The 12978-nt window shown below is 43.1% G+C and overlaps 1 protein-coding gene across 10 annotated transcripts in view; it reads left to right on the top strand.

The window, feature by feature from the left end:
• LOC144682644 (LIM domain-binding protein 2) overlaps positions 1-12978 on the top strand; it is a 607375-nt gene that overhangs the window by 64544 nt on the left and 529853 nt on the right. For all 10 annotated transcript variants that reach the window (XM_078545304.1, XM_078545294.1, XM_078545256.1 and 7 more), the window contains exon 3: positions 12453-12491. In XM_078545304.1, coding sequence (XP_078401430.1) covers positions 12453-12491 — 39 coding nt within the window. The remainder of the gene's footprint in view (positions 1-12452; positions 12492-12978) is intronic.

Here is a 12978-nt window from a genome sequence, read left to right as displayed (position 1 = left end):
ATCCTGCCTGTGGATAAGGTTCCATGAAAAGTGCGAAGGCCGCCTGGGCTCTTTGCCTGCCCGTCAACCTTAAGATTGGGCGGGCTGCCCTGTTAATTGTTTTAATTGCTATTTAAATAGCCTCAATAGGCCTTTGACAGTTCGATGGGCATGCAACCGACTCCGGTTCGCGCCTGCCGAACTCAAGATCTGAATGACGTGAGGTGATGTCAGGACGCATGCCCATTTTACGCGTTGGTGAGCAGGGCCCATCCCTGGATGCTGACCAGAAGATTCAGGTCATTGGTTTTGATCTTCCAGAATTTCCTGGATTCTAGAAAAGTCCCATGGATTGGAAGGTAGCAAACTTATTCAAGAAAGGAGGGAGAGAGAAAATGGGAAACTGTAGGCTAGTTAGCCTAACAAACATCAGTGGAAGGGAAAGTGCTAGAATCAATGATCAATGACTAGGGATGTGGTAACAGGAAACTTAGAAAATCATAGTATAATTGGGCAGAGTCAACACAGATTTAAGAAAGGAAGATCAGTTTTGAAAAACCTGGTAGAATTTTTTGACCATGTAACTAGTAGCGTAGATGAGGCTCAGAATAAGGGACCAGCCATTTACAAATTAGATGAGGAGAAATTTCTTCATGCAAAAAGTTGTGAATCTTTGGAATTCTCTACCCCAGAGAGCTGTGGATACTCAGTTGTTGAATATATTCAAGACCGTGATTGGTGGATCTTTGGGCACCAAGGGAATTAAGGCATATGAGGATTGTGCAAGAAGAGGGAGTTGAGGTAGATGATCAGCTTTGATCTTACTGAATGATTGGGCAGGCTCAAAGGACTGGGTAGCCTACTCCTGCTCCTGTTTCTTGAGTTCTTATGATAAGCCCCAAAAACCGGAACTACAAAAAAATCCATTCAGTCATAGGCACAGCCAACTCTTTCTAAAAGCACAGGCCTTGGGCCTCTCTTTCCTGCTTTTTAGCTTCTGCACGAGCTTTTCTGTGCTTGTTTTCTGTTTCCATGGTTGATGACGTAACCCAGGACCTTGACAACAAAAGTTCCAACTGTAAATAAGGATGAATTTAATATTTCCCTAATTCTAACAGATATGAACAAACCAATAGTAACCTTATATTAAACTGCAATCTAGCAAAGCTTAAATGCTGAGAAATAGTAAAAGGAAATTATATATGATTATATTTAAGCAACTTAATAAAAGTTTAGGCATTCCTGTAGACGTAGAAAGAGAAAAGGCTGTAGAGTCTAAAGGTGGGATTTTCCAGGCTCTCTGTGGCGTGTTCCCCCACGGGTGTGCGGCGAGCCAATCAAATTTCCGTTGACTTTGGCAGGACCGGAAGATCCTGCCGGTGGGAGGGGCCAGGAAATCCCTCCTAAGCCTTACCCTGTTCTTTTCTTATCTCTTCCAGCAATACTAATTAGTTTTTGAAATAAACGGGTTACTTATGATACCGCACCTGCTTGAGCTCAATAGCCAGAAGGAGTGTATTTTTGAGGAACAGTGGCTTTAGAGAAAAGCTTTGGGCCATTTGGCTCTTTGCAATGCCTAATCCCTCAAATACCTTCAACAGCTCATATTCTTATGTAGTTAAGGTTCTATTTAAGTTGAACGTAAATTCTTTGCTTTGAGTTATATTCCTCTAGAAATCAATCTCAGTGCATTTTATGGCCTTGTTAACTTGCTTTGGTAATTGTAATCATTTGTGGATCTGTAGCCCGAGATCTGTTTGCTCCTCAAGCCCATTCAGACTCTTATTATCCAAGGAGCATGTGGCTCCCTTATTCCTCCTACCAAAATGCACTACCTCACACTTATCTGTATTAAGATTAATTTGTCATTTACATGCAAGGTTATTAGCATTTTGTGTTTTGTTATAATCTTCATTAGTATCAACTACACTCCCCAGTTTGGAGTTGCCTGTAAATTTTGAATTTGTACTTCAGATTCTCGAGATCAAATTGTTTATGTAAATGGTGGATAACAGTGATCCCAGCATCAATCCTTGTGGAACACCACACCCCACCTTCTGCCATTTTGAGTAACTACTATTAACCCCTACTCTGCTTTGTAGCCAACTTGCTCTGCTACATATCCCTTGACTCCACATGTTAGTCATGAGTCTACTACGTGGTACCTTATCAAAGGCATTTTAAAAATCCAAGTATAGTACATCCATTATATTACCTTTGTTTACTCTTCCTTTTACTCTTTTCAAAGAATTCAGTAAGGCTGGTCAAGCATGACCTTCCTCTTTGAAATCCATTTTGACTATTCTTTACTATATTTTCAATTTCTAGACTTTATTACATTTTGAGAAAGATCCTGTTATCTTTTCTGACACCTACATTAAGGTATCTGCTCCTTTTTCCCTGGACTCATACCATCTCCCTTTTTAAATACAGGAGAGTTAATTTAATTTAATCTAATTTAATTAATTTAGCTGTCCTCCAGTCCTCTGGCAATACTAATAATTTTAATTCTAATAATTTTTTGTAAATGTGGAACGAGCATAACAAATAGGAGCAGGGGTAGACCACAAGAACCCTCGAGCCTGCTCTGTTATTTAACACGATAATGGTTGCTCTTCGACCTTAACTCCGCTTTCCAATCCGCTCACATCCTTTGATTCCAAGAGACTAAAAATCTGTCTATCTCAGACTTATATATACTCAACGATGGAGCATTTACAACCCTCTGTAGTCGGGAATTCCAAAGATTCACAACCCTTTGAGTGAAGAAATTTCACCTCATCTCAGTTCTGAGTGATTGGCCCCTTATCCTAAGACTGTGCCTCCTTGTTCTAGATTCCCCAGCCAGGAGAAACAACCTCTCAGTTTCTACCCTGTCAAGCACCTTCAGATTCTTGTATGTTGCAAAGACATCATCTCTCATTCTTCTGAACTTGAGAGTATAGACTTAATTTACTTAGCCGCAAATAATAGGACAACCCTCTCATCCCAGGGACCAATCTAATGAACCTTCGCTGTACTGCCTCCAATGTAAGTACATCCTTCTTTAAATATGGGGGACCAAACTGTGCGTAATACTCCAGGTGTGCTCTCACCAAAGCCTTGTACAACTGCAGCAAAATTCTATTGTTCTTGTACTCCAGTCCCTTGTGATAAAGGCCAACGTGCCATTTGCTTTCCCAATCGCTCGCTTTCCCTGCATGCCAACCTTCTGTGTTCCTTGTACAAGTACACCCAAGTGCCTCTGAACACCAACCTTTACAAGTTTCTGCCTTTTGAAAATATTCTGCTTTTCTATTCTTGCTGCTCAATTGAATAACTTCAAACTTCCCCACAAGATACTCCATCGGCCATTTTGTTGCCCACTCACTTAACCTGTCTATGTCTATGTCTCTTTGCAGCCTCTTTGTGTGTCCTCCCAGTTTACATTTCCACCTAGATAAAAGCAAAATACTGCGGATGCTGGAAATATGACATAAAAACAGAAAATGCTAGAAAAACTCAGCAGGTCTGACAGCATCTGTGGAGAGAGAAACAAGTTAACATTTCGAGTCCGCATGACTTCTTCAGAGCTGAAGAGAAGTAAAAATGTGATGGAATTTATACTGTTTAAGGGGAGTGGAGCAGGTAAAGCTGGAAAGAAGATCAACAATAGGTGGGGGCTGAGGAGAGATTGACAAAGGTGTCATGGACACAAGACAAAGGGAGTGCTAATGGTCATGGTGAAGACTAAAAAAGGTGCTGCTAGTGGCATGAAGGTAAGAAAGCAAAATGTGTGAATAGCAGAACAAGGGTCAGCATTCCATGAAAGAACAACATGGAACAAATAACAGATGGCCATTTTGGGATGTGGGGTGGGGGGAGGGGGTGGTGGTTGCGGAAAAAGGATTTGAAAAAAGGGGATGATAAAGGGGGATAAAAAAGGGACAAAACAATGAATGAATGAATAAAAATGAAAATAAGTAAACAATATAAATAAATTATTGTTATTTTAACAATAAAAGGGATTAAGAAAAGGGGGTGAGGATAGGGGAGAGAGTTCATGGTCTGAAGTTATTGAACTCAATGTTAAGTCTGAAAGGCTGTAAAGTGCCTAATCGGAAGATGAGGTGCTGTTCCTCCAGTTTGCATTAGGCTTCACTGGAACATTGCAGCAGGCCATGGACGGACATGTGGGCATGAGAGCAGGGTGGTATGTTGAAATGGCAAGCGACAGGAAGTTCTGGATCATGCTTGCGGACAGACTGAAGGTGTTCCACAAAGCGGTCACACAGTCTGTGTTTCATCTCCCCAATGTAGAGGCAGCGCATGTAGTAGACCAAATTGAAGTAGGTGCAAGTGAAGCACTGCTTCACCTGAAAGAATTGTTTGGGCCCTTGGAGGGTGAGGAGAGGGAGGTAAAGGGGCAGGTGTTGCATCTTCTGCGATTGCATGGGAAGGTGCCATGGGAAGGGGATGATGTGTTGAGGGTGATAAGAACATAAGAATTAGGAACAGGATTAGACCATTCGGCCCCTCAAGCCTGCTCAGCCATTCAATAAGATCATGGCTGATCTTCTTGTGTTTTGATTTCCACATCCCCATCTAACCCCGATAACCTTTGATTCCCTTGCCTAACAAGAATCCATCTATCTCTGCCTTAAAAATATTCAATGACCCTGCCCCCACCACGTTCTGAGGCAGATAATTCCAAAGTCGTACAACCCTCTGAGAGAAAAGTTTCTCCTCACCTCTATCCTTAAAGGGCAACCCCTAACTTTAAAACAGTGCCCTCTAGTTCTGGACTCACCCACAAGAGGTCCTTTCGACGTCCATCTTGTGAAGGCCATTCAGGATCTTGTATACTTCAATCAAATCACCCTTCACTCTTCTAAACTCCAGTGGAAACAAGCCCAGTCTGTCCGACCTTTCCTCATAAGACAACCCACTCATTCCAGGAATCAATCTAGTAAACCTCCTTTGAACCGCCTACAGTGTATTTACATCCTTCCTTAAATAAGGAAACCAAAACTGCAGACAGTATTTGATATGCGGTCTCACCAATGCCCTGTATAACTGAAGCATAACATCCTTACTTTTATGTTCAATCCCTCTCATAATAAAGGATAGCATTCCATTAGCCTTCTTAATTACTCGCTGTAACTGCATAATAACTTTTTGTGACTCATTTACTAGAATACCTAGATCCCTCTGCACCTCAGAATTATGCAGCCGTTTTCCATTTTTGTTCTTCCTGCCAAAGTAAACAACTTCACATTTTCTCACATTAAACTCCATTTGCCAGATCTTTGCCCATTCATTCAACCTATCTATATCCATCTGCAACCTCCTCATATCCTCTTCACAACAAACTTTCCTACCTACCTTTGTGTCATCTGCAAACTTAGCTGCCATGTCTTCACTTCCCTCATCTAAGTCATTGACCTAAATCATAAAAAGTTGAGGCCCCAGTACAGACCCCTGTGGCACTCTACTCATTGCATCCTGCCAATCAGAAAAAGAACCACTTATGCATACTCTTTGTTTTCTGCCAGCTAGCCAGCCAGTCTTCTATCCATGCTAATATGTTACCCACGCTTTTATTTTCTGTAATAATCTTTGATGTGGTACCTTATCAAATGCCTTCTGAAAATCCAAGTACAGTAGGTCTACAGGTCTCCTTTTATCCACTGCACATGTTACTCCTTCAAAAAACTCAAATAAATTGGTTAAACATGATTTTCCCTCACAAAACCATGCTGACTCTTCCTGATTGCCTTGAATTCTTCTACGTGCCCAGCTATAACCTTCTTAATTATCGATTCTAATAATTTCCCCACGACAGACGTCAAGCTAACTGGCCTATAGTTTCCTGTTTTCTGCCTCCCTCCCTTCTTGAATAGCGGGGTTATACTTACTACTTTCCAATCTGATGGAACATTTCCAGGATCTAGCGACTTTTGGAAAATTAACACCAGCACATCGACTACCTCATTAGCCACCTTTTTTAAGACACTAGGGTGTAGTCCATCTGGGGCCAGCCTGCAGCTCCATTAATTTGCTCAGTACCATTTCCCTAGTGATTTCAATGTCACCAAGTTCCTTTCCCCTGGTCACCTCCTGATTTGCAGCTATTACTGAAATGTTTTTTGTGTCCTCTGTAATGAACACAGAAGCAAAATATTTATTAATTTCTTCTGCCATTTCCTTATTATCTATTATTAACTCCCCACTGTCACTCTCTAGAGGACCAACACTCACTTTACTTACTCTTTTCCTTCTTAAATGCCTGTAGAAGCTCTTGCTATCCATTTTTACATTTCTAGCTAGCTTCTTGTCATATTCTAATTTTTTTTATTCATTCACAGGATATGGACTTCACTGGCTGGGCCAGCATTTATTGCCCATCCCTAGTTGCCCTTGAGAAGGTGGTGGTGAGCTGCCTTCTTGAACCGCTGCTAATTTCTTTCTCCTGATTAACCTTTTAGCCATTCTCTGCCATTCTTTATATTCTGTCCAATCACCCCTATCATGCCACTCATCTTTGCAGAGTTGTATGCTTTTTCTTTAAGTTTGATGCTTTCCTTAACATCTTTAGTTAACTACGGATGGTGGGTCCTCTCCTTAGAACTTTTCTTTAGAGTAGGAATGTACTTATTCTGAATACTCTGAAATATCCCCTTTAATGTCTGCCACTGCTTCTCTATTGATTTTTTCTCTAGCCTAGTTTCCCTTATTTAAGTTTAAGATATTAGTCTTAGACCTGCTCTTCTCCCTTTCAAACTGGATATACAATTCAATCATATAGTGGTCACTGCTCCCTAGGGGTGCCTTTACTGTGAGGTCATTAATTAATCCTGCCACGTTACACAATACCAAATCTAATATAACCTGCTCTCTGATTGGTTGCAGAATGTGCTGCTCTAAGAAACTGTCTCGAAAGCATTCTAAGAACTCCTCATCCAGGCTACAACTGCCAATCTGATTTTTCCAGTTTGTGTGTAGATTAAAATCACCCATGGTTATTGCCATCCCTTTATCACAAGCACACAATATTTTCTCTTGTCCTACACCGTGGCTACTATTAGGGGGCCTGTAGGCGACTCCCATTAATGACTTTTTTCTCCCTACTAGTCCTCATCTCCACCCAAACCGATTCTACACCCTGATCTCCTGAACCAAGGTCATCTCTAACTATTGCACCAATGCTCTCTTTGATTAACAGTGCTACCCCTCCACCTTTACCTAGCTTCCTATTCTTCATAAATGCCATGTACCCTTCAATATTAAGGACCTAATCTTTGTTATCCTACAGCCAGATCTCTGTAATTGCTATCAGATCATATTTATTTACTTCAATGTGGGCCATCAATTCATTTACTTTGTTATAAATGCTATGTGCATTCAGATAGAGAGCTTTCAGTTTCGTCTTTTTGTTACCTTCGTAACATCTAGTCTTGACTGTTGATGTATTCTTAGCTTGTCCCTTCCTGCCATTCTCTAACCCTCATTTCTCACATTGCTATTTTGCTCTCCTGCCTTGACTCTACACCTTGAATTGCTACCTCTACCCAAACTTGATCCGTCACCCCTCTTGTTTAGTTTAAAGCCCTCTCTACTTCCCTAGTTACGCGATTTGCGAGGACATTCATCCCAGCATGGTTCAGGTGTTGGAGGAGTGGACCAGGGTGACAGGGATGGAACAGTCCCTATGGATTGCTGACGACGTGGTGAGGGGAAGATGTGTTTGGTGGTGGCATCATGCTGGAGTTGGCAGCAATGGCAGAGAATGATCCTTTGAATGCAGAGGCTGGTGGGGTGAAAAGTGAGGACAAGGGAGACCCTATTGTGGTTCTCGGAGGGAGGGAAAGGGGTGAGGGCTGAGGCGTGGGAGATGGGTCGGACACGGTTAACACTGTCAACCACAGTGGGTGGGAAACCTTGGTTAAGGAAGAAGGAAGCCATGTCAGAAGCGCCGTTTAGGAAGGTGGTATCATCGGAACAGATGCGATGGAGGCGAAAGAACTGAGAGAATGGGATGGAGTCCTTACAGGAAGCAGGGTGTGAGGAGTTGTAGTCGAGTTACCTGTGGGAGTCGGTAGGCTTGTAATGAATATTGGTGGACTGTCTATCAACAGAAATGGATACAGAGAGGTCAGGGAAGGGCAGACAAGTGTTGGAGATGGACCATGTGAAAGTGATAGAGGGGTGGAAACTGGGAGTAAATTGATAAATTTTTCCAGGCCCAGACAAGAGCATGAAGCAACACCAATACAGTCATCGATGTACCGGAAAGAAAGTTGTGGGAGGGGGCCTGAGTAGGACTGGAACAAGGAATGCTTCACATACCCCATAAAGGAACTGGCAAAATTGAGGCCCATGAAGGTATCCGTAGCCAAACCCTTTATTTGGAGGAAGTAAGACAAGTTTAAGGAGAAATTGTTCAGTGAGAGAACAAGTTCAGCCAGGCGGAGGAGAGTGGCGGTGGATGGTGATTGTCCAGGCCTTTGTTCAAGGAAGAAGCAGAGAGCCCTCAGACCATCCTGGTGGGGGATGGAGGTGTAGAGGGACTGGACGTACATGGTGAAGGGTAGGTGGTTAGGGCCAGGGAACTGGAAATTGTTGATATGATGTAGGGCATCAGAGGAATGGACAAGGGGAGAGAGAATGGAGTCAAGATAGGAAGAAATTAATTCCGTGGGGCAGGAACAGGCTGACACAATCGGTCTACCGGGACAGTCCTGTTTGTGGATTTTGGGAAGGATGTAGATGCGGGCTGTCCGGGTTTGGGAGACTATGAGGTTGGAAGCTGTGGAGGGAAGACCTTCAGAGGAGTTGAGATCAGTGACAGTCCTGGAAACAATGGCTTGATGTTTGGTGGTGGGGTCATAGTCCAGGGGGAGGTAGGAGGAAGTGTCTGAGAGTTGGTGCTCAGCTTCTGCGGGGTAGAGGTCAGTATGCCAGACAACAACAGCACCACCTTTGTCGGTGGGTTTGATAGGTGGACCTGAGAGAATGGAGTGCAGCAAGTTCAGAAGGAGACAGGTTAGAGTGGGTGAGAGGAGCAGAGAAATTGAGATGGCCAATGTCACGCTGATTGTTCTCTTAAAAGATCAAGAGCAGGTAAGAGGCCAGAGGGAGGGGTCCAGGTGGAGGCAGAATACTGGAGGTGGGTGAAAGGATCCGTTGAATCCATTGCCCTAGGAGTCCACAGCATCGACTTCAGACCACATGAAGTCTCATGGCATCAGCTCAAATGTGGGCAAGGAAACCTCCTACTGATTACCACGTACCGCCTTCCCTCAGCTTCTGAATCAGTGCTCCTCCACGTTGAACGTCACTTGGAGGAAGCACTGAGGGTGACAAGGGTGCAGAATGTACTCTGGGTGGTGGACTTCAATGTCCATCACCAACAGTGGCTTGGTAGCACCACTACTGACCGAGCTGGCTGAGTCCTAAAGGGCATAGCTGCTAGACTGGGTCTGTGGCAGTGGTAAGGGAATCAAAAAGAGTGAAAAACATACTTGACCTCATCCTCATCAACCTGCCTACCGCAGATGCATCTGTCCATGACAATATCAGTAGCAGTAACCACCGCACAGTCCTTGTGAGGTGGAAGTCCTGTCTTCACATTGAGGATACCTTCCATCGTGTTGTATGGCACTACGACCTGCTAAATGGGATAGATTTTGAACAGATCTAGCAACTCAAAGCTGGGCATCCATGAGGTGCTGTGGGTCATCAGCAGCAGCTGAATTGTACTCGAACACAACCTGTAATCTCATGGCCCGGCATATCCCTCACTCTACCATTCCCATTAAACCAGAGGATCACCCCTGGTTTAATGACGAGTGCAGGAGGGCATGCCAGAAGCAGCACCAGGCATACCTAAATTGAGGTCCCAACCTGGTGAAGCTGTAACACAGGACTAGTTACGTGCCAAACAGCATAAGCAGCAAGTGATAGACAGAGCTAAGCGATCCCACAACCAATGGATCAGACCTAAGCTCTGCAGTCCTGCCACATCCAGTCATGAATGGTGGTGGATAATTAAACAACTCACTAGAGGAGGAGGCTCCACAAATATCCCCATCCTCAATGATGGGGGAGCCCATCACAGCAGTGCAAAAGGTAAGGCTGAAGCATTTGTGACAATCTTCAGCCAGAAGTGCTGCTTTATTAATGAGCTTACCTCCATCATAAGGTCAGAAGTGGGGATGTTCGCTGATGATTGCACAATGTTCAGCACCATTTGTGACTCCTCTGACACTGAAGCAGTCTGCGCCCACGTGCAGAAAGACCTGGATAATATTCAGGCTTGGGCTGACAAGTGGCAAGTATAATTTGTGCCACACAAGTGCCAGGCAATGACCATCTCCAACAAGAGAGAATCCAACCATCTCCCCTTGACATTCAATGGCATTACCATCGCTGAATCCCCCACTACCAACATCCTGGGGGTTACCGTTGACCAGAAACTGAACTGGACTAGCCATATAAATACTGTGGTTACAAGAGCAGGTCAGAGGCTGGGAATCCTGTGGCAAGTAACTCACCTCCTGACTTCCTAAAACCTGTGCACTGTCTACAGGCACAAGTCAGGAATGTGATGAAATACATTCCACTTGCCTGAATGAGTGTGGCTCGAACAACACTCAAGAAGCTCAACACTGTCCAGGACAAAGCAGCCCTCTTGATTGGCACCCCATCCACCACCTTAAACATCCACCACCTCCACCACTGACACACAGTGGCAGCAGTGCATACCATCTACAAGGTGCACTGCAGCAACTCACCAAGGCTCCTTCAACAGCACCTTTCAAACCCACAGCCTCTTTCACCTGGAAGGACAAGGACAGCAGACGCATGGGAACATCACCACCTGCAAGTCACACATCATCCTGACTTGGAACTATATCTTTTTTTTCACTGTCGCTGAGTCAAAATCCTGGAACTCTCTCCCTAACAGCATTGTGGCTGTACTTACACTGCATAGAATGCAGTGGTTCAAGAAGGTGACTCACCACCACCACCTCTAGGGCAATTAGGGATAGGTAGAAAAAATGCTGGACTAGCCCACATCCTGTGAAATAATAATAAAAAAGTTTCTCTAGTGTGTCTTCTCTGCTGACAATAATTACCTTAAGTTCCTCACTCTTGATTACCTTGATTACTCTCTATTTTTGGTATGTAGATTGTGTCTTCTACTGCGAATTTGTTCAAAAAGATAATCGTTCAATATCTTTGCCATTTCCTCATTCCCCATGATAATTTCTCCTGCCTCCACCTCTTCAGGACCAAGGTTTATTTTAGCTACTCTTCTCCTTTTTATGTACTTGTAAAATCTTTTCCAATCTTTTTCATATTCCTGGCTAATTTCCTCTTGTATTCTATTTTTTTCTCTTTTTATCAACTTTTTGGTGGCCTTTTGCTTGTCTCTAAAAGACTTCCAGTCGTAGGAACATAGGAAGATGAGTAGGCCATTCACCCGTCAAGCCTGCTCTGCCATTCAATTAGATATGATCACCTACCTCAATGCCACTTTCCCGCACTATCTCCATATCCCGTAGTGTCCTTCATCTCCAGAAGCCTTGTCGATTTCTGGTTTGAACATGCTCTGGGGTAGAGAATTCCAGAGATTCACCACCTCTAAGTGAAGAAATCTTTTCTCGTCTCAGTCTTAAATAGCCTACCCCTTATTTTGATACTATGTCCCCTTGTTGTAGACTCAAACGCTAGGGGAAACATCCTACCTACATTTTCAGGCTTACTATTATTCTTTGCAATATTAAAAGCCACTTTGAATCTAATACTGTTCTTAGCTTCCTTAGCAAGCCATGGATGGACCTTTCCTGCAGGGTTTTTGTTTTTCAATGGAATGTATTTTTGTTGAATTTTGAGTTGTTTCTTTAAATGTTTCCCACCGTTTATTTATTACCATACCTTTTGGTCTATTTGCTTAAATAACCATAGCCAGCTGTCTGCTCATACTTATGGAGCCGGCTTTGTTTAAGTTTAAGGTTCTTGTTTGGGAGTGGAGTACTTTGTTTTCAAACTTAATGCTACCTCGGCTATCTCTGTTTCCTCGCTTATTTTAGTACGTGTGATGTCATGCTTGTGCAGCAGGGGTTTTATCCTCTCTAAGTTTAATTCTTAATTATCCCCCCACCTCCTTTCTGTTTGAATCTGTCTACATGGAATGAGACATATATAACGACATTGACTGGATAATTTGTTGTTCTCGCAGGTTAACTTTCTGCTTTTGTCAGTGTATCTATTTTAACATATCAAATTTAAAATTGAAAAATGATTTTGATAGAATGTTGATTGATGTTTCATATTTTGAGAGTCAGAATGGTGCAAATTTGCAAATCATAGAGAAATGTGTAAGACATTTGGGTAATGTTGACAGCTATAGGTCTACAATACAAATGTGTGTATACTTGTGATTTATTCGATCAATTTATAATTTTCTTTCTTTTTTCGTTCCTCAGTCCTACATATCCTTCCTCCTTCAGTGAGCCAGATATGGGGTAAGATGAATTCCACTGCTTTTTGTGAATGGTTTGTGTGTTGCAGTTGCATTTGGCAGATGGATAGTTTGAACCAATACAAGAGATTAAGCAAAAAGATAAAAGAAAAATACTGTGGATGCTGGAAATCTGAAATAAAAACATAAATAGCTGGAAAAGCTCAGCAGGCCTGACAGCATCTGTGGAGAGGAAGACAGAGTTAACATTTTGAGTCCGAATGACTCTTCATCAGTACTAAAGAAAAATAGAAATGAGGTGAAATATAAGCTGCTTGAGGGGCGTGGGACAGGAAGAGCTGGACAGAGGGCCAGTGATAGGTGGAGGCAAAGAAGAGATTGCCAAAGATGTCATAGACAAAAGAACAAAGGGGTGTTGACGATGGTGATATTAGCTAAAGGATGTGCTAATGGTGACATGAAGGGTAGAAAGCAGGACGAGCAAGTGACAGATGGCCCTAGTGGGGGTGGGGTGGGGAGAAGGGATCGAA

This window comes from Cetorhinus maximus, chromosome 1, assembly GCF_964194155.1.
Source record: "Cetorhinus maximus chromosome 1, sCetMax3.hap1.1, whole genome shotgun sequence".
Lineage (NCBI taxonomy): Eukaryota > Metazoa > Chordata > Chondrichthyes > Lamniformes > Cetorhinidae > Cetorhinus > Cetorhinus maximus.
The sequence above is the reverse complement of the archived record's forward strand: the minus strand, read 5'-3'. Positions and strand labels throughout refer to the sequence as shown.